Genomic DNA, 26,953 nt, shown 5'->3' with positions numbered 1-26,953 from the left:
ATGTCAGTGAAGCTGTTTTTCAAAAAGTAACCTCTGGGGTAGGATAATATATTGAGATTTTTATTTGTCTATTTTCACGCCCCTTTCCAAAGCTGATAGCCAAAGCCTTCCTGTTCCTTTGCCCCATGGGAGATTTATGTTTACTGGGCAGAAATAAGAAACTGCTTGAAGACTAATGGCTTCCTGGAAAGCCTGCCCTCATTAAGCGACCGTAGGATGAAGTAGAGGTGGCAGGAAGATGGGTGAGGTTTCCCTAGGCTAGAAGAAGACAAAGGTAGGCAACTTACAGGGCTAACAGGAACCAAGCTCCTTTCCTAGAAGTTCCCTGGAGAGGTAGCAAAACATCAAAGGGAAAATGGTTTCATGTGAGCATCGTGCCCAAGCTTGGCACAGAAACAGTCAAACTGCTGTCCCTGAAGAACATGGAGGGCTTGGAGAATAAGGATATCCACTATAATCATGACAAGCTGAAGGCAAGAAGCCCTTCTGTCCGTATCACACTCAGGAAAGTTCCTGGATTCTTGTCCAACCCTAGGAAAGGGAAGGATGACTCTGAGTCAAGGGCCAGCTGACACTCTAAGAAACAGTATGATTAAGCAAAACCATATACAGGCAGCTTTGACAAGAAACATGGCCATATACCCAACTGAAACTCTTCTATGTTACTGTCCACTGCATTTTCCAAGTCAGATTTGAAAGTATCATTTTGCCTATTCTTGTCAAATACATAATTTCTCCATCAGAGGTGATTGGTTCTGCAGATAATCATTATGCTTGAATCTGGGAGGTTCAGGAATGAAGCATCAGATTCTCAAAATCTGAAGACTCTGGAACATGAAATTGAAGGGAGGAGTAAGGATGAGGAAATACTAATACAGGATCCCAATGAGGCCAAAATTACCAATGAGTGAGGTCAATGTATGTTTCAAAGTCACAGACAGGGCACTGTCCTCTCTTCTGCTTCATCCCATCAGGCAGCAAAGGCCACGCCCTGACTAAAGGTCTGCTCTGGTCCCCTCCTCAAAGTTTTTCCTACATGTTGTTGCATGTGCTAAGTGTTTTAGTCATTAGCATCAGTGACTTAATGGGCAAGGAGAGGCTTCTGGAGGCCTTTAACCCACCTGCTACATGCCCCAGTTTACCAGAGCAGTTTACCAGAGCACCTGCATTGGCATTTAGGACACAAGCCCAGCTACTAATAAAGTAGAACTTTGCCTTCCCTTTGCCACTGTCCCCTGTGTGTATATTTCCCTCAGGGACATCCTGGGGAGGGGGCCTGGCTCGCCACGGCAGACATTCCTGGCTCTTTTGGCTATCAGCCATGTCATAGTGCCCCCAGTTGCCATCTTGACCCCTAAAATACAATTCTTCACAATTTGAAAAGTGCTGTCCAACTGCCTACCTCTTTTTCTAAATTTTACAGCACAGGGAATATAGCCAATATTTATAATGACTTTTTAAAAAATAAATTTATTTATTTATTTTTGGCTGCATTGGGTCTTCATTGCTATGCGCAAGCTTTCTCTAGTTGCGGTGAGCAGGGGCTACTCTGCATTGCGGTGCGCGGGCTTCTTGTTGTGGTGGCTTTTCTTGTTGCGGAGGCTTCTCTTGTTGCGGAGCATGGGCTCTAGGTGCGCGGGCTGCAGTAGTTGTGGCACGAGGGCTTAGCTGCTCCGTGGCATGTGGGACCTTCCCGGACCAGGGCTCGAACCCGTGTCCCCTGCATTGCAGGCGGATTCCTAACCACTGCTCCATCAGGGAAGCCCGCCTACCTGTTTTCTACCTACCCAGTAACCCGATGTGGTAGGGAGGGCATGTATTATTATTTTCAAATTGTATATGAGGAAACCAGCTGAAGTCCCATGGCTATTAAACGATAGGGGTTTGACTTAGATCACATCTCTGAGTCCTAACACAAAGTTTGTCCCAGTGCACCAGACTGCCCTGCTCTGGTTTAGCCAAAAGAATGACCTGAGGAAAGCTGTCTCTCCCAAGATGACAGGATGCTGATGGCAGCTCAGCTGATCAGTAAGCGAGCTGCTCTCTGGCACCCTCCATCCCTTCCGAAACCAAAGGTCGTTCCCGAATCCAGTCCAATCTCAACATCACCCACAGCATGATAATCTACTTGTTTGCTTGTTGCTTACTAAATCCATGGTTTTAAAAATATCCTATTGTTATTAATTCATTCACCCAATGATTGGGGGGATCTTTATGGGGTTACAACAGCAAACAAAGCAAAGTGCCTTTCGTCACAGAGTTTACATTCTAGGGTGGGAGAGAAGACAAAAGGCAAATAAAAATTTAGTAGGGGAGGAGATGGTAAATGCTGTGAAGAAAATAAAGTATAGAAAGGGAATAGGTTCTCTTTTAACTAAAGAGATCAGGAAGACCTCTGAGATAAGCTGACTGAGCAGAGAGCTCAGTGAAGGAAGACAGCAAGCCAGGTGACTCCAGAGAGGAACATGCTTCGTGTAAAGGGCACAGGAATGCAAGGAAAGAGCGTTCTTGGCTGCTGGAGGTACAGCAAGGTCAGTGCACCTGCAGTGGAAAGACTAACCTAAGTTATTATCTAGCACCCTCCCTTTGCAGGCTAATGAACTCATACTCAACTAAAGCAAGCATTTCTGAGGGAGGATAGTACCACTTCCAATAAATTTCTCCTTCCTCTGATTTCTGACATTTTCAACATCTCTGTTATAGCAGTAGGTACAGACTGCTATGTAATATAATTATTTCTGAGTCCTATCTCCCCTACAGATGCCAAACTTTTGGAGGGAAAAATAAAAGGACTGTATCTTGTTTGTTTTTATTTCTTTTATTTCTCATTGCACATCAGGGGAGAGAATAGGTGCTTAAAAAACATTTATCGAGGGCTTCCCTGGTGGCGCACTGGTTAAGAGTCGGCCTGCCGATGCAGGGGATGCGGGTTCGTGCCCCGGTCCGGGAGGATCCCACATGCCGCGGAGCGGCTGGGCCCGTGAGCCATGGCCGCTGAGCCTGTGCGTCTGGAGCCTGTGCTCCGCAACGGGAGAGGCCACAACAGTGAGAGGCCTGCGTACTGGGAAAAAAAAAAAAAAAATTATCGAAAACAGAAGGTAAACCTTTGAGATAGATATAGATCAGGAATAAGAAGAAAGTTGAGTAAAATATAGTCTCCCTACAAAACTCATTCCCTAGCTTTTTCCATTTCAGCCAACTCCATTCTTCCAATGACTTGAGCCAAAGATCTTGAGGCCCATCCTTGACTCCTTTCATACTTCATATCCAGTCCATCAGGTAATAGTAAATCCTATTAGCTACTCTAAAAATATTCCTGTATCCCACCTACCTTTTACAAATATCGTGCTACCAATCTAGGCCAATTCACTGTCCCCTATCACCAAGAAGAGAACAAGAACCTCTTCCCGGCCTGCTTTTGTCCCATGTATCTACTAAAATGAAAATCAGATCATGTAACTCTTCTGCTCAAAGCACTCCATTAACTTCCCATCTCACTCATAATAAAATTCAAAAACCTTCCACATGATCTGTGCCCTGAGTGTCCTGGACCTCATTTCCACCCTACCCTTCCCGTCAGCCATGCTGGCCTCTTTGCTGTTCTTCTAGAACGCTGTGTGCTTCTTCTCCAGAAATCTGCATTTATTGTTGAAGTATTTAATTTAATAACATAATAACCTTCGTAGGGTGGAGGAAAGAGAATTGGAATACCACATTTCCCTTTTTTTTCCCCACATGTTAACATCTCTACAAATCTGAGTGCCTCTTGCAAGCAAACAGTGAGTCATAGATAGTTTTGTTTTGTTTTTTTCCTTAGAGGCACAGAAAGTAATGATACATCTTAGAGTCAGAAGTTTCTTAAATTCGATGAAATATGGTAAGAATAGCCTCCATTTAGAAGCATTTATCAAGTGCAGGCAACGAGATAAGCATTTTGTCACTCATTATTTCAAGTTTCCCACTTATTACCCATTTTACTGGTAAGAGTTTAAATAACTGCCCAAGACCTTACTAACTCAGATTAGAATCTAACTCTAGAGGCTGTGACCTCACTAAACTATACAACCTCTGAAAATCAAGTGATTTCAAATTCATTCCTGGCTCTACCACTTAAACCAGCGGTCCCCAACATTCTTGGCACCAGGGACCGGTTTGATGGAAGACAATTTTTCCATGGATGAGGGGCAGGGAGGGGGTGGGGTGTGGGGGGTATGGGGGAATGGTTCAGGCGGTAATGCGACCAATGGTTCGGGCAGTAATGCGAGCAACGGGGAGCGATGGGGAGCGGCAGATGAAGCTTTGCTCACCCACTGCTCACCCCCTGCTGTGCGGCCCAGTTCCTAACAGGCCATGGACCGGTGCCGGTCCGAGGTCTGGGGGTTGGGGACCCCTGATTTAAACCACGTGGGATCTGAGCAAACTCCACACACCCTCTTTAGATCTCAGTTTCTTCCTGAGGGGAACAAGGGAGTCAGAGGAGACGTTCTCTAAGGCAGTGGTTCTCAAAAGCCAGTCCATGGACCAATTACTTTAGGATCTCTTGGGAAGGTTCTAGAATACATATTTAGGAGCCTCGTCTTAGAGATCTGTTTTTGGCATATCTGAAGCTGAGCCCAGGAACCTACATATTTCTAAAGTCTCCCGGGTGATTCTGCTGTGCGGCCACACGGCTCCCAGATCCCTCCCAGCCTGGATCCAGGATGATCCTCTGGGACTCTGCCAGACAACCGGAGAAATCCTCATTCACAGTCCCACTGGGCTTTCATTCCTGGCTATCATGTATCTCTAGTCACTGAGCCATGAATGTAATGAGAACTGCTTCCTGGAACATCTAAAGTAAACTAGAAATGGGGAAGGAGGGTCGCATGGGGTGAATCATGACATTGTTGCAAAGAACTTCCCCACCAAGGCACTGCTTATCCTGGGAACAGCAACCAAGAAGTTTCAACAGAGATGCTGCTGCTATAACTGCTTCATGGAACATTTCAGTTCCATTACATTTCCCGGGCTCAGGGATCCTTTCTATTTTGTGTTCTAACTAAAGTCTTACAAGAACTTACCCTAGTTAACAGAGAAAGAGGGAGAGAGAGACACCGAGATTCCACATAGGATACTCTCCTGGGTGTAAAGGAGTATCAACTCCCTCCCAAAGGCTCTGTTCTCCTTATCTATCGTTGTGTTAGAGCCACGGTCCTCAAAGTATGCTCCCAGGACCAGCAGCATCACCATCACCCAGGAACTTGGTAGAAATGCAAATTCTCAGTCCCCATCCCAGTCCTACTGGATCAGACACTCTGGGGATGGGGCCCAGCAAAGTATGGTGTCACCAGCCCTCCAGGTGACTCTGATGCACAATCAAGTTTGATAATTAGAGGAACTGGGGGAGAAGATGAGGGTTCAGCTCTCCACATAAAAAAATGCAAATGTGTCAGAGCTCCCCTCGTCCTCATCCCCTCCAGCCCATCACACCGAAGCATCACACAGAAGGGTTTAAGCCCATTGTGTGTAGACAGCAGAGTGGCAACAACATTGATGAAAACTAGAAGGGCTCTCCCTGAGTCAAGAGCAGGGTCTCTGAACCTCTGCCTGGAGATGGATATAGGGTTATTGGAAAGGAGGAATTCGGGATGATAGGTGACATGTTACCTCTGCTAAGAGGCAATCACGGGGTGAGATGTAAACTTGGCCTCTGAGAATCACTGGGCCCATCAGTAAAACCCACAAATGTATCACCTGCAAATTTCTTAAGTCCAGCTATTTCTCTCCTTCCCCACACCTCCTATGCAGGGCCCAACCTCCACCATCTCACTTGTGGACAACTATAATGCCTTCTAGCTCTTCTTCCTGGTTCCCCTATTGTCCCTTCTCCATATAGTAGCACAGGTGAGCTTCCTAAAGCCTTACCCTAGCATAAACCTTCTAACAGCTTCTCATTCTTCTCAGGATAATGTGGCCTCATCTCGGGACATCCCAGATCTTTGCTCTCTCTATCCCAGCACACTGGTCTTACTTCAACTTCACAACGACACAAAGTACCTTCCAGCCTCGAGGTCTCTCTAAACATGATGTACGCTTTGCCTGAAATGTTCTTCCTTTCCCCTCCTTTACCTACTAACTCCTGCTATTCCTCCAGCTCTCAGACCACGCCTCCCTTAGAGAATTCCTCTGAGCCCCCAGCTAAATTAGAAATCTCTGTTAAATGCTTATAACACACTGCTTTTCCTTTATAGCACCTTTCACACGTGTAGAACAAATAATTGTTTAATTTCAGTCTCCCCACCAAACAGTACATGTTTTGAGGGCAGGATCCTGTCTATCTTTCTCTCTGTTGTCTCTCTAGTTTCTAGTAGGGTGTCTGGCGTTAACTGAGTCCTCACTAAATATCTGTTGAAAAAGTGGTAAAAGAAGAGTTTTATGTTGTTTATTATTACAGAACTTAAAAACAAAGGCCTGGGAAGTTAGAGAAGGATAGCCCCTACTAATGACATTTAACCAGGCAGCAGACATCTGAGACTTCCTTGTAAGCCTGGGCCATTACATATTTTATTGCAACCTATCATGGATTTATTAATGGATTTGTTCATGGATTTATTTAACAAGTATATTTATTTAATGACTATTTGTGTATTTATTTAATAAATAAGTTTCTGCTATGTGTAACGTACTATTCTGAAGATACAGTAGTGAACAAGATAGAGAAAATGATTTATCTCATGGACCTTACTTTCTGTTAGGGGAGACAGACAAAAGGCAATAGATTTTCAACAATCAAATAGGCGATCAGGGCTTCCCTGGTGGCACAGTGGTTAAGAATCTGCCTGCCAATGCAGGGGACACGGGTTCGAGCTCTGTTCAGGTAAGAGCCCACATGCCACGGAGCACCTCTAAGCTTGTGTGCCACAACTACTGAGCCTGCGCTCTAGTGCCCGAGAGCCACAACTACTGAGCTCACGTGCCACAACTACTGAGCCTGCATGCCACAACTACTGAAGCCCACGCGCCTAGAGCCCGTGCTCCACAACAAAAGAAGCCACGGCAATGAGAAGCCCGCACACTGCAAGGAAGAGTAGCTCCCACTCGCCGCAACTAGAGAAAGCCCGTGCGCAGCAATGGAGACCCAATACAGCCAAAAATACATAAATTAAATAAATAAATTTTTTTAAAAATAGGCAATCAAATTGTCTATTTGACTATAGCTCTTATTAGCTATTACTATTTCAGGTAGTGTGACAAAACTATGGAAAACACTAAAACATGGTATGAGGATAAAAGTGATGGTGGGGAAAATGGGGGGTTCTTTTAGGTAACAACCTTCATCAGAGAGTTTCCGTTTTACTTGTGCTTGTTTACCTGCTTATTGAAACTGTAAGCAATTTTGAGAATAGTAATCACATCAGATTCTTTCTTTTCCCCCTCACCATCGGCCAACACAGAGCACCATTAGATGCTCAACACACACTTGGCAAATAAATAAGTAGACAAAGAAGTAGAGAGATGGGTAGATGGACAGGAGGATGAATGCAAGGATGGATGAATGGAGACTGTGAACTTAACCACAAGTTGAATTCTTCAGAGCAGGTGCTGCAACTGATTCATTTCTCTGCCCCAGAACCTCCCAAAGTGCCTGGCCACAAAAGATACTCAGCCCACGTTTGCTGAAAAAATACCCTGCTCAGTTGCATTTCCCCAACAAGGGTCAAGGTTTGTCAGAGTGAGCGCCATCTTGTTCCCAGCTCACAACCATCTCCAGAGGACAGAGAGTGGCAGGGATGCTCTTTCAAGGGCTTTGTGGGCATTTGCATGAAAGGAAGAGAAGTTCTGACCTGAATATTAGTCAGTGGAGGATCCCCAGCTCAAGCTAGGATAAGGCTCTGGGCCACAAGTGTTACAAACCCTCTTCAGACAGTGGAGTGGGGCTGGAGGTCTAGAAGTTGAGACCAAGGAATATAAGGATGAGGAAAGGGAATTCAGAGACAAGAGCCAGCAAAGCAGCCATTAGGCAAAGTGTCTTGATGAATCAGTCTTGCCAGGGGCCTCCGAGAAAGGACACAGGAAAATAGACAAGATGATCTTGGATGGCCTTTCTCATCCTAGTGGGTCTTTGGAACCAGGATGAACCTTGGCCCAGGGCAGCCAACGTGGCCCTTCTTAGCAGTACCAGTGTGGTTTTCCTATTAAATATGCCTATTTTTGGTAAACTCCTTCTGTGGAAGGGATCCCAGCCAATAGCAAAGACTCAGAATTGCCAAGTCCTACTTGTCAGGTCCCCTTACTTTCCCCCAAGCCTACCTCATCGTTTATCAGAGCCCATCCATCTGCCTCTGAGCTCCACATTGTGAAATGTAAAGCAGCAGGAAAAGGCTGAAAATAGCAAGGGAAGCAAGAGACCCTGCAGCAAAGAAGTATCACCTGATTTTGCCTGCTGAGTTGTCTTGGTGGTTTCCTGACGCTTCCACTATCCACCAGTCTCCTGGACAGAGAAGCCAACTCACTTTTCCAGTTTCTCAGAGTGGAAAACTACCAGTACTGGCTGCTACATGCCCAGGCGGGAGCTCGGTCCATCCTGAGCTCTGGTAGAACCTGGCAGGCAGGCTGAGGAGAAGCAGCGGCCACCAGGCCCCAGCTTCCAAGAACTATTTTCACACTGTGCTGCCAAAGTTGAGAGCCTGAAAGGGCTGCTTGTTCCATGATGTTTACCATCTCACTGTTAGCTCCAGACCACAGGCCCCCATCAATGAGTGTCCTATATGCAGCTTCCAAGAAAACACACACACGACACACAGAAGGCCTGAGGCACGAAGAGCTGACAGCTGGGCCTCTCTGGGCACAGGCAAGGTTAAGACTGACGGGGGCGGGGTGCAGTTACTAGGGTCAACCAGGGGACCCAAGACAGTCTCTGGCCTAAAGGAACATTTGCAATCATAAAACTTTAGAGCCAGGACTTTAGGAAACCAATCCCTTTAACGGCTCCATGTTAAATATTAGAATCTCTGAGGCCCAGAAAGGTGAATTGACTTACTCAAGGATGCACAGCTGACTAGGGTAATCAGGACTGAAATTCAGATGCCCTGATCCCTGGTTCCTCTTTCTTCAAGCTCAGGCTACCATGACCTAGTTTTTTTAGCTCCAGAGAGGACAAGGTAGTCTAGTTAAAGAAGCTGTTATTTGGGCCCTTTCTCTCCATAAGCTCTACCTAGCAGGCTACTTCAGACTGGTTCGCTGTGCAGGTAAATATCTACATAAAGGGATCTTGCTAGGTGCCAAGGAAAATTATTTGGGTTCCTCTAGGTACAATGAAGCTATTTTGCCAAGACCTCTTTTGCCCAAGTCTAAATTCCCCTTAGGAACAGTTCTTTAGAATTGCAGTTCTCCTAAAAGCCCCAAATATTTTCCAGAAACAGTTATTGCAGAGCTCCAGAAGAGGGGTCCCCAAGCTATACTGGATTTCCGGGTACTCAGATGAGGGCCAGACAAGATATGTTCTTCTTCCTGGTTAACAAAGTCAGCGAAAGACTTGTAGTAAAATAGTGTGTTCATTCCCTCAACAGGGAGGTAGGCTGAAGACACAGCTGGGTAGCCATGAGTCAGGAGTTGAGAAGAAAGCCACGGCATAGTTTGGAATCAAAACAGGTCTATGCTTAAAACCTGACTCTTGCGCGACCCCCAAGACAAGTTACTAAGCCTCTCCGAACCTCAACTTCCTAGTCTCTTAATAAGCCTGCCAAGCGGGGTTGTTGTGGAGATTTAATATAATGTATGCAAAGAACTTAGCACACTTCCTGGAAGACAATAGGGCTCAGTAAGTGATATAGGAGAAGGAGAGGGGATATTATATTCACGTTTTCTTAAGCAATTCAAAGGTTTTATGGCCTTAGGAAGATTAATTAAGCTTTAAGCCTCTCAGTTTAACAGTAATAATAGTACTTGTTCATAAGAATGTTGTAAGGAAATATGAGTTATATATGTCAAGTACCTAGATAGTAATGTTTAGAGCAGAGTAATGCTTAGAACAGTAACGTTTAATAAAGGTTAGGTGTTATTTTCTTAACTATTTTTACTCTGATTCATTCTAAAAAAAAAAAAAAAAAAGATTGGAATTGGCTTCCAAAGCTGTGTAAGATACTAAGTAAATAAATAAACAGAGAAATAAGTGGAGAAATGTGGGTAAGGGGAAAGAGAACAGGGACAATAAGATAAGACGGAGCTAAGGTTTGTATCCAAAATAATACATTTGGTTCTATACCTTTTGCCGGTGATGGGCCTCAAATTTGTCTCTAAGCTTCCTACTAGCCAATTCGAAAAGCAAAGCATAATCAGCTAATATGAATCACAATGGCAACGAGATAAAAGTTAACTTTTTATTTCTGTTTCCAGGTGGCATGGAGTAGCTTACAGTAACCCTCCGCCTGAGGATAACTGGAAGAACTGAATAAAATTCACAAATCATCTACCTGAAAGCATCTGATTGATGCTGAGGTAGTGAGAACAGAGAAACTGAAGCTTCAGAGAAGGGAGAATCGGACAGGTGACATAACTTCTGTAGTCATGTGTAGCCCTTTGTCAACTGGAGGCAAGGGCAAGAGGCTGACTCTGGGCTTTGCACTGGTTAGAGGGTCACTAGAGGATAAAATCTAAGAGCTTTTGAAGTAGACCTGGGATCCTCCGAGCAGGCGGCTTTTTTCTTGCGCAGCACATTTGCCAAATGATGGGGCTGTGTAGAGACGCAGTGGAGAAACCTAAGGAGAAACCCTCTGAAAGGCTGAACTGAGTTTTTGAGTCTGACAAAACAAAGATTAGAGTTCAGGACCCACCAGGAAGAGAGGCCACAGAGAAAACACAGGAGTTTTTAAAAAGCACTGAATAACCAAGAACCCAAGCTTATACCCTTACCAATTGCCCAGAGTGAAGAAATTCTACCCCACCAAGTAAAGGGAGATCCAACTGCTTTCACTGTTGGCCAATCTGGACTTTGGGTTCACCTCTTCTTAAGAAAATCAAAGACCCAAACACGTTTCTAAAGAGAAGACCACCCCAGCCTCACAGAGAAGTGGGCCAAGTCAATTTCAGGACGTCTTAGTGGTTATAAAGAAAGAAAAATATGTTTGAATTTACCCCAGTATTTGTAAATTTCTTACTCTTGGCACTTCAAGAGAGGAATTTAGATTCATCCTCATAAAAGAAATGAAGGATTAATTTTACTTAATCAAGAAACACAACCAGTAGCCATAGATATACCATGTCGTTGTTGCTGTTATAATTAGTAGTTGTAGCAGTACTAGTATTATAGTAGCAGTAGTAGTAGTAGTAGGCTAGCCATCCATCACTACTGAGCAAGTTCCTCAATAAGAAAAGCTATGACAAAGTCCTAAGTATTGGTCTAACCTACTAAAAACAAACAAACTAATATTATAGCTTTCTCAAGGTGGTTTTAGCCTGTCCCCATAGCCAGGGCTTCTCTTATGCCAGGATGAACCATTTCTTAAGTTAGCAATGCTTATACATAGAAGATACTCTTCATTGTTAGACCTTATATATTGACGCAGCTTACAGCACCCAAAAGATTAAATCTGAATCCCTCCCTTGAAAAGTCAAGAGTAAAAGCTTTACACATATTTGGGTAAACTTAAGCACATTTTTCTTTATTTATATCCACTAAAATGCTCTGCCCACAGGCCAAAGGAGGGAGACCTTAAGCTTTTAGGAATAAGCAGAGGCTGCACTCTACCTCTGCAAGGCGAAGGGCTCTCCGCCCTCGGACATCAGAGGCTGGACCTCTTTACTGCACATTAGTAGCTGCAGCTCAGGGAACTTCAGTCTATCATCCTTCTACTTTGCACTCCCGTCACTTAAAGGGATGATATCGTATAGCCTCTTCTCAGCTTCTGAACATCTTTGTGAGGTCAAGTCTCACATGGCATAATTTAGATCCATTTTTGTAGAAAAAAAGAGAAGCCTGGGAGCTTCTCAACTTCCCTTCTTTCCTGCCTTCTTTTTATTCCTCAAATATTTATTGATTGACTCTATAGGCCAAGCACTGTGATAGGTGTCTGTCATGAGGACACAAGAGATCAACCACACCAAATAAGACAATAGCCAAAGTCATAAACATCTGTGAAGCAGGAAAAAAAGAAGTTGCATACTTTTTAACAACTCATCACCTCCCACTTAAGCCCCCCCCACTCCAAAACCCTCATTGTTTTGAATGTCTTAACTTTTGCTTTACTTTACTGTGTATGTGTCCAAACCACTGAAAAATTCTGGGAGGGCTATCTTACCACATCCATGCTCTTCAGAGTCCTGTTGGCTAAGACCAAGAGCTAAGTCAACATCACACTATTCTCCCCAGAAAAAATACACCGTCATGGATATGCTCAGCCTGGGCACACGGCCCTGAATCCCTTGGAATTAGGATGGCCGGAGTTCAGGGTTGTTAGAAACCCCTATTCTCCAAAGGTAACTTGAGTCTCTCTTGGAGACCACAAGAGATGATAATAGTCACTAATGAACGCTTTTTCTCTTTCCTCCTCCATCATCTGCTTGACAGAAACTATTGTTTTATAGTGTTTGGGTTATTTTAATTTCCTTCTCTTCCAAAAGTAACAAATCACAACCCTTGATATTTGCATATAACTTTCCAAAGCCCATTGACTTCATTATCTCATTTGGTCTCCCTATAGTAACCCTGTGAAGTGCAGAAAGCAGAGTTTATTCTTCCCATTTTATAAGGGAGCAAAGTGAGGTGCAGAGAGTTAGCTAAAGTCACTAAGCTAGATAGTGACAGAGCTGGAACTAGAATCTAGACCTCTCAGTTGCCGTGGTCTCTTCACCATCTTTGTTGTCATCACACTCTGCTGTCAGCACATACTCTCCACGCTGTCTGTAATATGACCTCAGGGTCAAGAAGAAACACCAATTTAGGGGACAATCTAGAAAGAAGGCCCAGAGAAGCTTATTGCTTGTTTAGATTTTAGAAAGTCTTGATCCCAGATTTGTTGAAATTTTACAGCAAAAAGAATGTGCATCCTGGGAGGGAAGACATTGGCACAGCATTTTGTTATCACCGGGTGAAGGCAAAGCCTTTGATCAGAAAGCACTTGTCACATACCGAGGATCCCAAAATCATGTGGTTCCTGTTTTTGGCAACACCTTGACCTCATCTTTGCCCTGTGACCCCTCAGTGACAACCACCTCCACCCTCTTGTTTTTGCTATTTGTGGCTCTGTGCCTTTACTTGAGCTCAGTGCTCTCCCTTCCTTTTTTCACTGAGACTGGCAAATTCCTTTATCTCTGGGTCACTCTCATACCTTCACCATCTCAGCCAGCCTGACATTGGAGACTTGATGTGATTGGGTAGCACAAACATAAAATGAGTCTAACACTCCAGGAGGCAGTAGAGCACAGAGGTCAAGAATGTGCTCCCCGGAGGAGGATCACATCCCAGCTCTGCCACTTGGCTAGGTCTATAATCTTGAGTTACCTAATGTTCCTGGGCCTCAATTTCCCCTCAGTGAAACTGGAATAACAATACCACCTACTTCATAAGATGATTGTGAAGATTATATTTGTTGACGCCACTTAGAATGGTACCAGGAATATATTAAGTGCTCATTAAATATTAGTTGGTATTCTTCTTCAAAATTTGCATTCTCTTTTCCCCCATTTGGCACAACTAAGAGTGCTTAAGAGGCAAATGAGTTCCTGTTATCCCCAGAGAGAGATCTTTTTACTGGCAGGAAGGATACCAAAGGCCACCCTGAGGCTAGACTCGACAAACAAACATACAAGCAAGAAAGAGCCAATCTGGGCAGCAGCTAGCATTGTTCACTTACGAGAAATTCAACCCAGGAGGTGCCTTCCCAGGGCCCTGCTCAAGCCATATGAAGTACACACGTACACATACGTACAAACACACAGCCTTAGCACCTCAGGCCTGGTTTCAGAAACCTGGAACTAGCACCACATTCTGATTAACAGTTGAGGCCCCATAAATCCTCTCAGCACATCTCTGGAGAAAATGAATAATGAGAACCCTGGGAAACAGAAATGATTTTTCAGTATGGAAACGTGTGTTGGTAATGTAGCAGGTATCAGCCTTGGTGGGAGACGAGGGAGTGGGGAGAAGGGGACAACTCTGTGCGGAAAGCACCAGAGCATCTCCAGTACTTTGGTTTCTTTGCAAGGGTGAGTTGGTCCTGAAGGGCTTCTAGCTCTAGCCTTGCTTGCTGAGTGTGCTAACAAGAGCGAGGTGCCAAGTGTGACCTCTATAGGATCCTGTTGTCTTACCTATTCCTTGGCTTCAGGCTGTCCCTCCAACCCAAATTACCTCTCACCCCCATAAATGTACATCAGAAGTCACAGAAAGGAAACCATGAGGCTGCCCAGCTATACATGATTATTAGGGAAAGATCATTTCCTCAAATGGCTCCCAGAGGAGTGGGTAGTCTGGTGGAAGAAACCTGGGGCTGGGAGACAGGAGCTGGGGGTCCCTGCTTTGCCATTAGCTATGTGTGCAGTCATGGAAAAATCATTCACCCCCTTTGACGCCCAGTTCCTTTATCTGTAAAAGGAGAAGGAAGGACTTAAATATCTCTAAGGTTCATTGCAGCATGAATAGCCTAGGATTCTAGGTCCCTAGACCCTAAGAACTCACTGCATGCAGGACTGATGCTGGAAAGAATAAAACCACAGGGATGAACTGAAAAGCAATTTGGAGCCAGTAGGAGAACTCCTCTCTGAATCTCAAACCCTTAATGTCTTTGTTCCTCCTTTCAAAGTGGGAACATTCTAGATACCAAAGGAGGACTGCCCCACCTCAGAGCTCTGAACTGCTAGCAAGTTGCCTGCTTCCTATGAGGGGAAAATCCAGGATGGAAATGGGAAGTCCCAGCACTGCCCTGCCCTGGCTCTGTACCATGGATCCTAAATGCCTGGGTTGCCTGTTGGGGAGAAGAGGTGTTTCTCCCTTTTCCAACCACAAGTAGTTGTCACAAGCCAAGTCAGGATTGTAGGGACAATTGCCCCCATGCTCTTCACACACAGCAGTGATCTAGTTGGCTGAGTGAGTCCTCAGGACTTCAGGTTTTCAGGACTAGGTTTGCAGAATAACGAGGTTACTTCTATTACTTCCTCCTACCTGGAACTCCACAAGGTTATGGACCCTTAATGTCCACTGAAACACCCATTTTATACATTCTGAAGGAGCCTGACCCTGGTGACTGATCAAACAACTTCAATAGCCAGGAGTATTCTTGTCCTTCATTGTGGAGTCTAGAGGTGTCCATTTCCCATGGAGGTAGCCTTGGCTCTCCTATTAAGTCCAGTAGCCCCAGCCCAAGTTAAGAAAGAGGGTTCTTGACCCACGGACCCTACCGGAGGATGGAAAACTGCGCTATTGGGTCCTTTGCTCATCACCCTGCATGTGTACTCTCTCTCCCTCCCAGCCATTGCTTGTGCTATTTCTTCTGTCTAAAAGGTTTCCTCTTGGACCCACCTCTAGAGAAAAAGGTTCCCTAGAGAAGGTGGCTTCTAGTACTATGAAGCTCCTGCAGGCTAGGCTGGGGCGGGGTTTCTGGACTCAACCTCTCACTAGGGAGCATTTTAGGATTTAAATTGTAAAAATATTCATCAGCTATCTCCTATGTGCTTAGCCTTAAAGGCAAGATTCTTCTGAAGTTCAGACTTTAGATCCTTGAGCCTGGGAAGTGGCAGGGAGCTGGGGACAAATGGTCTTTCTTACAAAGAATAGTCATGCAAGTTCAGGGACCCTGTTTCCAAGCCCAAAGCCTAGCAATATCTTCCAATATGGGCAGTAAAGTTCCCATACCACCAAGTCATAGTAGGTTTGTGACAAAGGATCTCATATATTATCTAATCCAACTTCATTTTACTACTGGTGAAAGGATTAAGAAAGTACAAAGAAAAATATAATGACTTAGTAGTGTTATGCAACTAATTTAAGACCAAGCCAAGGGAAGCAACCTAAATGTCTTTCAACAAATGAATGGATCAAGAAGATGTGGTGTATACATACAATGGAATACTACTCAACCATAAAAAATAATGAAATTTTGCCATTTCACCAACATGAATGGAACTGGAGGGCATTATGCTAAGTGAAATAAGTCAGACAAAGACAAATACTGTGTGATATCATTTATATGTGGAATCTAAAAAATACAACAAACTAGTGAATATAACAAGAAAGAAGCAGACTCACAGATATAGAGAACAAACTAGTGGTTACCAGAGGGGAGAGAGAAGGGGAGAGGGGCAATACCAGAGGGGAGAGTAGGGGATTAAAAGGTACAAACTATTAGGTATAAAACAAGCTACAAGGATATACTGTGCAAAATGGGGAATATAGCCACTATTTTATAATAACTATAAATGGAGTATAACCTTAAAAAGTTGTGAATCACTACACTGTACACCTATAATATTGTATAGCAACTACACTTCAATTAAAAAAAAAAACAAAGCCAGGATTGTAACTAGGATTGTTCTCAAAATAATTTTCTAAGTGAGTTAAATATTATTTTCCAAATGAACTACAAATTATTCATTAGAATATTCTAATAATATCCAAATCATTTAATTATTTGTAGAAATGTTGTTCAGAAATTGTTGGTATGATTCTTTGATGCAGATGCCAATAGCTAAATGATTCTCCTGAGACAAGATGTTGACAGAGGGAACTGCCTCAAACTTTTCCAATGACTTCCTCCTTGAACTGACAGTCAGTAGGTCCCAATCCCTGATGCACTGTTGCAGCTAGAAGAGAGCTAGGCACACTTTTCACACTTCAAGACTATGTACACACACCTGTACGTCAGTATTTCCCATATGGACTTGCAAACCTTCCACAGCAGCCTGTAGTGACAATACCAATTTCAACACTGCCACTACTGGAAATGCTACTAACATCACCTGACCCACTACCTGCTTTGCTACCACTGTCAAAACTCCAGTGCTTCAGAGCAGTGAGCCACCAGCCCAACTGCCCTCATGCCTTGACCTGTATCACACTAGCACTACTCTGCAGCCTCCATGGGGGTGGCAACTGCAGGACACTTGTGATCTCAATTGTAGAGAATTTCTCTAAACAGCAACATTATTCACCCTCTGTTGGCTTCTGCTTCTTTGTCTAGATTGATATTTTTAAATATTCAATATCCTTATTATGAATAAGTCATACTAAGACAGAAGGCTCACTGACCAATGGCCATGGTGAAATCTTCAAAATGAGCTTAAATCAGTGTTTTTTTTAGACTTTATATATTAATTGAATTTAATACTTAGCTCAGTTACTATTTGCCAAACAATATTTACACTTAATAATCCATTAAAACATATTTCAATATTTAACAATAGATTGTATATAAGATTTGTTTACTACCCAATTCTCCTGACTTAACTCCAACATTTCATCTATTTATACCAAATGGCCAGCCTGTGCGGAAAATCTAACTGGCCAAGAATTTACTCTATTACTTTCAGTCCTTCGGTGACACCAATAGGGACTTCTGAAAAGTCATCCTTAAATCAACACGCATTTATTGTGTACCTACTCTGAGCTCATCAGTGTGTGCGAGCCCTAAGCCTCCATGAGCCCCAAGCTTTGTGACTAGACTCACTGCTTCCCATTGCTTGTCTCCAGCTTAACCTGGTAAAATACAAGAAATGGTAGAGGGAAGTATTATCCCCTCAGCATACCTCAAATATTCCATGTTCCTATAAAGTTCTTTGCAAGTCAAGACCTTTATTTCTTTTTCCTTGGCAGAGAGAGCCAGCAGGAATAGCTGATGCCAGGAATGGGGGAAAACGTTTTAAAGATAACTGCTTGCTGTCTTCAAACAGCCTGTTTTCTGTTCCAGGGCTACAGCGATGTTGTCAAACACAGATGGCTAGCTCTTTCGGTTTAGTCATGTAAATAGCCTCATGTCACACCAGTCTCTGTGAGTGTGCCAAGCACCAAAACATCCTACCATTCTGTGCATTCACAGCAACTCTTCCTTGGAGACCAAAGCAGGGAGAATGACACTGGGCTTGGTAAATGTAGTAGGAGGCAACCAGACTTCAACTAGGTGAGGGCAATACAAAGCAGAAAAATGAAAGAATGGTGTCAAAGTTCAGATCTGGGATACACCAGCTAAGCTTATTATGAGAAAGTAATAAGGTGAGCATTTCACAAATGTACACTCATGCTATGTGAAGAAGAGGAAATGAAAATGCCCTCAGGAATCCAAATACAGAATGAAGCCACTGGAACGCTCATACACTGCCATGGGGTGGTATGTTGGTAAAATCACTTTGGAAAACTCTTTGGCCACACGTAGAAAAACAGATTATATGAAACTATAAGCCACTTCTAGGTATATACTCTAGGTATATACTCAAGTCAAGTCTCTTGACTTGAGTATATACCTCTATCAAAAGACCTTTACAAGAAGGGTTATAGGAGCTTTATTCATAATGAGCTCAAACTGGAAATGATCCAAATTCCCATCCACCGTAGACTGAATAAATAAAATATTCAAATAAAATAATAATATACAACAATGGAGACAGTCACCAACTGCATGCAATGATATGGACGAAGGTCATGAACAAAATATTGAATGAAAGAAGCCAGACACAAAAGATGACTCCACTTAAACAAAGTACAAAACCAGGAAGAATGAATTTATGTTGTTAGAAAACAAAATAATGACTACCCTTGGGGGGAGGGTGGGGAAAAGTGACTGAAAGAGAGTGTGAGGAGAGCTTCTGAAGTGCTGGTACAGTTCTGTTTCTTAATCTGGATACTGCTTAGATCGATGTGCTCTGTTTGTAAAATTCATCAAATTGAGCACTTATGCTATATCTACTTTCCTATATTTATATTTGTGGCAAGATGAAAAAAATGACTTCAACCCTTCACCCTTCCCTTCCCTGAAGGTATTCAGACCTTCCCTGTGTAATTTTTTTGTGCTCTCCCACTCTGACTCTGGGCTTGGCCATGTGACTTGCTTTGGACAATGATATCTCAGAGAACATGACTCAAGCACTGGCTTGAAACATGTTGCATGTTTCCCTTTCTGCTCTCACTGCTGTGCAATTTCCATTAAAACATATCTATACTAATCTGCTGGAAGAGAGCACAGCAAAGTTGCCCCAGTTGTCAGAGCCAAGGCCATCCTCCATGAGCCAATAACCAGCTTACTCCGAGATATGTGCATGAATCCAAAAGAGACAAGAAGAATAGTCCAACAAAGACCAGACTAAATCACCAGTTTTGCATAAGTTGTTAAGCGGCATTACTATGGTAATAGACAAGTGATACAACTGTATACTTCAATTTAAAGTTAAAATACACATGTAATTTAAAAAATTGGGGGAAGGGGACTAACATACCTATTTTTGAGCATGGCCACACCCTGTAGGAAAGAGAAACTGCCTGAGATCCTACAAGACCAGGGTCCCCAAAACATAACATGACATCCAAGTAAAATACAGGCCTCGGACAGCCAAACATAACTAGAAAACCAACCTGCAGAATTTCTCCAAGGCATCTAAAAATTCTCTCCTTCGGTGTCCCAGAAAATGCAGAAGCAAATGTTTGTTTCTTCCACCTCCCATTTTTAAACATTTTCCTTTTATTCTACCCTACTCCATATAAGAAGCCCTTTCACAATATGTCATAGAGAGAGTATAGTAATTTCTGTTCCTGCTATGGCCAGGTTTCACCATGGAGGGAAAAAAAGGGAGGGAGGAATGACCTTTTGGGCCCCTTAGCAGTGCCTTTCCCAAGATGAACCTTGATGGGCTTGAGTGTTCAGCTGTCTTCCAGCGTGGGGCTGAGCAATGGCTGTGTTACCTGGGTTAACCTGAGCTTTTGCAGAACTCAAGATAGGCAGCAGCAGGAGCAGCACCAAGGGCATTCTGGGAATCAGGATCATCTCAGAAGATGGTGTTGGAACTGGAGCCTGCAGCCCACCAAAAATGCAAGAAAACAAGAAAGAGAAGAAGAGGAAATGAGTGAGGCAGATACTTTCAACATGAATGAACACAACTTGCATCTTTGTGTTCTTACAGTGTTTATTTCTATATTCAGAACTTTAAATCATGGAGTTTAATACTTGAATGGGACATTCAATAGTCACATACTATAAGAATTTTCAAACTCTGGGACATTCAATAGTTATGTAATATAAGAATTTTCAAACTCTATTAGATCATATACTCATGGAATTAAAATTAGCCAAACTATAGGTGGGTAACAACGTTTTAGTAAGATAAATACTTACCCAAATTGTGAATGGTGATAAATTAAAACTTACATTTACAATGTTTTTTCATAATTTTAATATTGATTCCAGTATTAAATCAAGAAAAACATTCAATGACGTTAATGTGTTTGCCTTTCAAAAGATGTAAGGTCAATATTTAGCCTTTTTAGCTCTAGAATTATTAGCTCTAGAATGGTACCTGAAATTCTGTATTTTTAAGCTCCCCCAGAATAATCCATGTTATTAGTGGATTAGAGTTGAGACATCAGCATGAACTCACGTTTAGCTTAATAGAGATATAGATGGTCACATATGGAAATATTTATAGATACGTGTACACATAGGTTAGCACACACACACATATATCTATCTCCTTGCTATATAAGCTAAGAGGGCCTAGAAACAATGATACCCCAATAGCAACGAGCAAACCTAGTACCCAGATCTTGATTTCTAATACCATTCTCCAATAAAAGGAACCAGGGTTCCCTTGGAGAAACTGCTAATTCCAGGACTGGGGCAGGAAATATGATGATCTTGGAGAATATTTTAGTGCCAGATGAGCCTGCAGAATCTTTTAGTGCCCCAAGTTGAGAAAGCATACACAAAAATGATGGGGAGGGCTTCCCTGGTGGCGCAGTGGTTGAGAGGCCGCCTGCCGATGCAGGGGACACGGGTTCGTGCCCCGGTCCGGGAAGATCCCACATGCCATGGAGCGGCTGGGCCCGTGAGCCATGGCTGCTGAGCCTGCGCGTCCGGAGCCTGTGCTCCGCAACGGGAGAGGCCACAACAGTGAGAGGCCCGCGTACCGCAAAAAAAAAAAAAAAATGATGGGTTTAAGGCAAAGGAACATGGAGCCAACAGAAAGAGTTCCCAGTGGCCAAAGCTGGAACAACTTAAGCAACAAAATGAGTCAAGTAGTATTGGATTATAACTCAAGATATAAAATAAATATTTACAAGTCCATGTTGATATAAATAAATGATTGAATAAACAAATGGAGGAGAATAGACAAATTTCTCATGCAAAAGAATTCTAAATAATTATGTAGATACTCTCTACTCTTAAAGAGGTGGTGCATAACCACCCCTCTCACTTCCCCACCCCCGACTCCTTAAGTGTGGGCTGCACACAGTGACTTTCTTCAGAGTACAGCATGGAAATGGAGAAGGTAATTTTTCAGTAGAGAAACATGACAAACACTACCTCAAGCCAGGTGATCAAGGTTAGCATCAACTTTGTTAAGTCACACTGATAGTATGTATCCTTGATACGATGTGATGTGAATGGCACTTAGCCTCTGTGGTCTTTTTCCCAAAACCCCATTACTCCAGCCTAATCATGAGAAACACATCAGACAAATCCCAATTAAGGGAAATTCTACAAAATTCCTGATACATAATCCTCAAAACTGTCATGGTCACCCAAGACTAGAAAGTCTGGGAAACCGACACAGCTAAGGGAGCCAAAGAAGACAGGACGACTAAAGGTAATGTGACATCCTGGATGGGATCCTGGAACAGAAAAAGGACATTTGGGGAAAACTGAGGAAATCTGAATAAAGTAGAGACTTTAGTTAATAATGATGTGTCAATATTGGTTCACTAACTATGACATATGTACAACACTAATGTAAGATGTTAATAATAGGGGAACTTAGGTAGTGGGTAAATAGGAAATCTAGGTACCATCTTTGCAATGATTCTGTAAATATAAAACTGTTCAAGAATAAAGTTTATTTAAAAAAGAAACTCTCTTCCAGGTAACACTAATAGTCAACAAACACTGGATCCACTGTTAGGAAAAATATGTAAAACAAAATTATAAAGGGAGACAAAATCCCTTTAAGCTTGAGTGATCAGAGAAGGTTTCATGATGAAATCAGCATCTGATCAGATTCTTGAAGGATGAATAAGATTTTAATGGGCAATAATGGGAATAGAGTAAATAAAAGGATGACATAGCTAAGACACTTTTTTGAGGAAACAGGAGCTTTCTATGATGTTTTCTAGGTAGTAGAACTCTGACCCACCCAAAATGGTAAGAAAAAAAAATAGGTATTCAGATAGTTCTGCCTGAAGAGGATAGAGCCAGAAACTAATCAAATACAAAAGACTAAAGTGGCATCACGGTAGGGGGCAGGGGCAAGTGACCCACAGACCACAAAAGGGTGATGACCATAGTTTCATGGCATTGATTTGGAGAGATAAAATATGTCTCAGTGCCTACACACTGCCAGCAGCAGGAACACTGCGTTTCTATAAATGAGTCCACAAACAAACATGCCCAGAAAAGAAACACACAGGCAGACCTTGGAGACATTGATCTTGGCTGTAGTCTAGCACTAACCCATGACCATGATCCAGGATGTCCTTCTACAAAGATCTGAGCTCCTTGTGAGCAGCCATTCAGCCTTGCGAGCACTGCCTTGGGTAACCACCCTCTCTTAGCAGCCTTTTGAAGAAGAGTGCTACAATTCTCTTTCATGACACCTTCTTTGTGGGTTCTTGGCCATTACTTTCTCCCCTCCATGACCTTCCCCAGTGGTTCCTTCTTTAAGGAATTTGCTTATGAAATGAATTTGCTTCTATTAGATCCTCCATAACATGGTTATAAAATTACCCATTTAATCATTTCACACACTGAATTTGCTTCTATTAGATCCTCCATAACATGGTTATAAAATTACCCATTTAATCATTAGCTTCAAAATGACTCATTCTTGTATCTCCAAAAGAATGCATTATATCTCGTACAAAGGAGGTGCTCAAAAACAGTTTTTTAACTGAACTAAGGATTCACAAGTTGCTCAAAAAGTGTTGACTGAATTTCCTTTTGGAAACTCTTACTTGGTTGCAGGCTGTGAATCTCCAATACCAGTGATTATTTCTGTTTGTTTGCTTAAAATTAGGGTGTCCAGCAGCTAACAAACACAAAAGAACCATTAACAAACCTAGGAGTACTATAACTATACCATGGATATCTAACACGTGCCAAGGGCTATCTCATGTAATATTCACAGTAACCCAATGAGGTTTGTTTTCATCAGTAAGGTAATTGAGGAGGAAGAGGTTAAAACTGATCTGGTTACACAGCTGATAGGCACCAAAACTCATACATGAACCCAGGGTTTGTATTACTCTAAAATCCACTTAGGTCCTTTTGTTGTTGTTTATTTTGTTTCTGTCTTTGTTTGTAATTATACTACACTCTCCTTTTATTTTTTTAACATCTTTATTGGAGTATAATTGCTTTACAATGGTGTGTTAGTTTCTGCTTTATAACAAAGTGAATCAGCTATACATATACGTATATCCCCATATCTCTTCCCTCTTGCGTCTCCCTCCCACCCTCCTTATCCCACCCCTCCAGGCGGTCACAAAGCACCGAGGTGATCTCCCTGTACTATGCGGCTGCTTCCCACTAGCTATCTATTTTACGTTTGGTAGTGTATATATGTCCATGCCTCTCTCTCGCTTTGTCCCAGTTTACCCTTCCCCCTCCCCATATCCTCAAGACCATTCTCTAGTAGGTCTGTGTCTTTATTCCCGTCCTGCCCCTAGGTTCATCAGAACCTTTTTCTCTTTCTTAGATTCCATATATATATGTTAGCATACGGTATTTGTTTTTCTCTTTCTGACTTACTTCACTCTGTATGACAGACTTTAGGTCCATCCACCTCACTACAAATAACTCAATTTCGTTTCTTTTTATGGCTGGGTAATATTCCATTGTGCATATGTGCCACATCTTCTTTATCCATTCATCTATTGATGGGCATTTAGGATGCTTCCATGACCTGGCTATTGTAAATAGTGTTGCAATGAATATTGGGGTGCATGTGTCTTTTTGAATTAGGTTTTCTCTGGGTATATGCCCAGTAGTGGGATTGCTGGGTCATATGGTAATTCTATTTTTAGTTTTTTAAGGAACCTCCATACTGTTCTCCATAGTGTCTGTATCAATTTACATTCCCACCAACAGTGCAAGAGGGTTCCCTTTTCTCCACACCCTCTCCAGCATTTGTTGTTTGTAGGTTTTCTGATGATGCCCATTCTGACTGGTATGAGGTGATACCTAATTTTAGTATTGATTTGCATTTCTCTAATAATTAGTGACATTGAGCAGCTTTTCATGTGCTTCTTGGCTATCTGTAGAGAAAAGTTTATTTAGGTCTTCTGCCCATTTTTGGATTGGGTTGTTTGTTTTTTTAATATTAAGCTGCATGAGCTGTGTATCTATTTTGGAGATTAATCCTTTGTCCTTTGATTCATTTGCAAATATTTTCTCCCATTCTGAGGGTTGTCTTTTCATCTTGTTTATGGTTGCCTTTGCTGTGCAAAAGCTTTTAAGTTTCATTAGGTCCCATTTGTTTATTTATGTTTTTATTTCCATTACTCTAGGAGGTGGATCAAAAAAAGATCTTGCTGTGATTTATGTCAAAGAGTGTTCTTCCTATGTTTCCTCTAAGAGTTTTATAGTGTCCAGTCTTACATTTAGGTCTCTAATCCATTTTGAGTTTATTTTTGTGTATGGTGTTACAGAGTGTTCTAATTTCATTCTTTTACATGTAGCTGTCCAGTTTTCCCAGCACCACTTATTGAAGAGACTGTCTTTTCTCCATTGTATATCCTTGCCTCCTTTGTCATCGATTAGTTGACCATAGGTGTGTGGGTTTACCTCTGGGCTTTCTATCCTGTTCCATTGATCTATGTTTCTGGTTTTTATTCCAGTACCATATTGTCTTCATTACCGTAGCTTTGTAGTACAGTCTGAAGTCAGGGAGTCTGATTCCTCCAGCTCCGTTTTATTCCCTCAAGACTGCTTTGGCTATTTGGGGTCTTTTGTGTCTCCATACAAATTTTAAGATTTTTGTTCTAGTTCTGTAAAAAATGCCATTGGTAATTTGATAGGGAATGCATTGAATCTGTAGATTGCATTGGGTAGTATACTCATTTTCAAAATGTTGACTCTTCCAATCCAAGAACATGGTATATCTCTCCATCTATTTGTATCATCTTTAATTTCTTTCATCAGTGTCTTATAGTTTTCTGCATACAGGTCTTTTGTTTCCATAGGTAGGTTTATTCCTAGGTATTTTATTCTTTTTGTTGCATTGGTGAATGGGAATGTTTCCTTAATTTCTCTTTCAGATTTTTCATCATTAGTATATAGGAATGCAAGAGATTTCTGTGCATTAATTTTCTATCCTGCAACTTTACCAAATTCATTGATTACCTCTAGTAGTTTTCTGGTGGCATCTTTAGGATTCCCTTTATATAGTATCATGTCATCTGCAAACAGTGACAGTTTTACTTCTTCTTTTCCAATTTGTATTCCTTTTATTTCTTTTTCTTCTCTGATTTCCATGGCTAGGACTTCCAAAACTATGTGGAATAATAGTGGTGAGAGTGGACCTCCTTGTCTTGTTCCTGATCTTAGAGGAAATGCTTTCAGTTTTTTACCATTGAGAATGATGTTTGCTGTGGGTTTATCGTATATGGCCTTTATTATGTTGAGGGAGGTTCCCTCTATGCCCACTTTCTGCAGAGTTTTTATCATAAATTGGTGTCGAATTTTGTCAAAAGCCTTTTCTGCATCTATTGAGATGATCATATGGTTTTATTCTTCAATTTGTTAATATAGTGTATCACATTGATTGATTTGCGTATATTGAAGAATCCTTGCATCCCTGGGATAAATCCTACTTGATCATGGTGTATGATCCTTTTAATGTGTTGTTGGACTCTGTTTGCTGGTATTTTGTTGAGGATTTTTGCATCTATATTTATCAGTGATATTGGTCTGTAGTTTTCATTTTTGGTAGTATCTTTGTCTGGTTTTCGTATCAGGGTGATGGTGGCCTCACAGAATGAGTTTAGGAGTGTTCCTTCCTCTGCAATTTTTTGGAAGAGTTTGAGAAGGATGGGTGTTAGCTCTTCTCTAAATGTTTGATAGAGTTCACCTGTGAAGCCATCTGGTCCTGGACTTTTGTTTGTTGGAAGATTTTTTTTTTTTTAACATCTTTATTGGGGTATAATTGCTTTACAATGGTGTGTTAGTTTCTGCTTTATAACAAAGTGAATCAGTCATACATAAACATATGTTCCCATATGTCTTCCCTGTTGCATCTCCCTCCCTCCCACCCTCCCTATCCCACCCCTCCAGGCTGTCACAAAGCACCGAGCCAATATCCCTGTGCCATGCGGCTGCTTCCCACTAGCTATCTACCTTACTACGTTTGTTAGTGTGTATATGCCCATGACTCTCTCTTGCCCTGTCACAGCTCACCCTTCCCCCTCCCCATAACCTCATGTCCGTTCTCTAGGAGGTCTGCATCTTTATTCCTGCTTTACCCCTAGGTTCTTCATGACATTTTTTTTCTTAAATTCCATATATATGTGTTAGCATACGGTATTTGTCTTTTTCTTTCTGACTTACTTCACTCTGTATGACAGACTCTAGGTCTATCCACCTCATTACAAATAGCTCAATTTCATTTCTTTTTATGGCTGAGTAATATTCCATTGTATATATGTGCCACATCTTCTTTATCCATTCATCCGATGACGGGCACTTAGGTTGTTTCCATCTCCGGGCTATTGTAAATAGAGCTGCAATGAACATTTTGGTACATGACTCTTTTTGAATTTTGGTTTTCTCAGGGTATATGCCCAGTAGTGGGA

At 42.2% G+C, this 26,953-nt stretch overlaps 1 protein-coding gene across 3 annotated transcripts in view; it reads right to left on the bottom strand.

The window, feature by feature from the left end:
* Positions 1-26,953, bottom strand: part of DDR2 (discoidin domain receptor tyrosine kinase 2) — a 161,013-nt gene that overhangs the window by 43,228 nt on the left and 90,832 nt on the right. For all 3 annotated transcript variants that reach the window (XM_079916251.1, XM_079916250.1, XM_079916249.1), the window contains one exon: positions 19,856-19,964. In XM_079916251.1, the coding sequence (XP_079772377.1) occupies positions 19,856-19,937 (82 nt within the window). In that variant the 5' untranslated portion in view covers positions 19,938-19,964. The remainder of the gene's footprint in view (positions 1-19,855; positions 19,965-26,953) is intronic.

The sequence above is a fragment of the Stenella coeruleoalba genome (assembly GCF_951394435.1).
Source record: "Stenella coeruleoalba genome assembly, chromosome: 1".
Taxonomy (NCBI): domain Eukaryota; kingdom Metazoa; phylum Chordata; class Mammalia; order Artiodactyla; family Delphinidae; genus Stenella; species Stenella coeruleoalba.
Note: the sequence above shows the minus strand (reverse complement) of the source record. Positions and strands in the feature narration are given on the sequence as shown.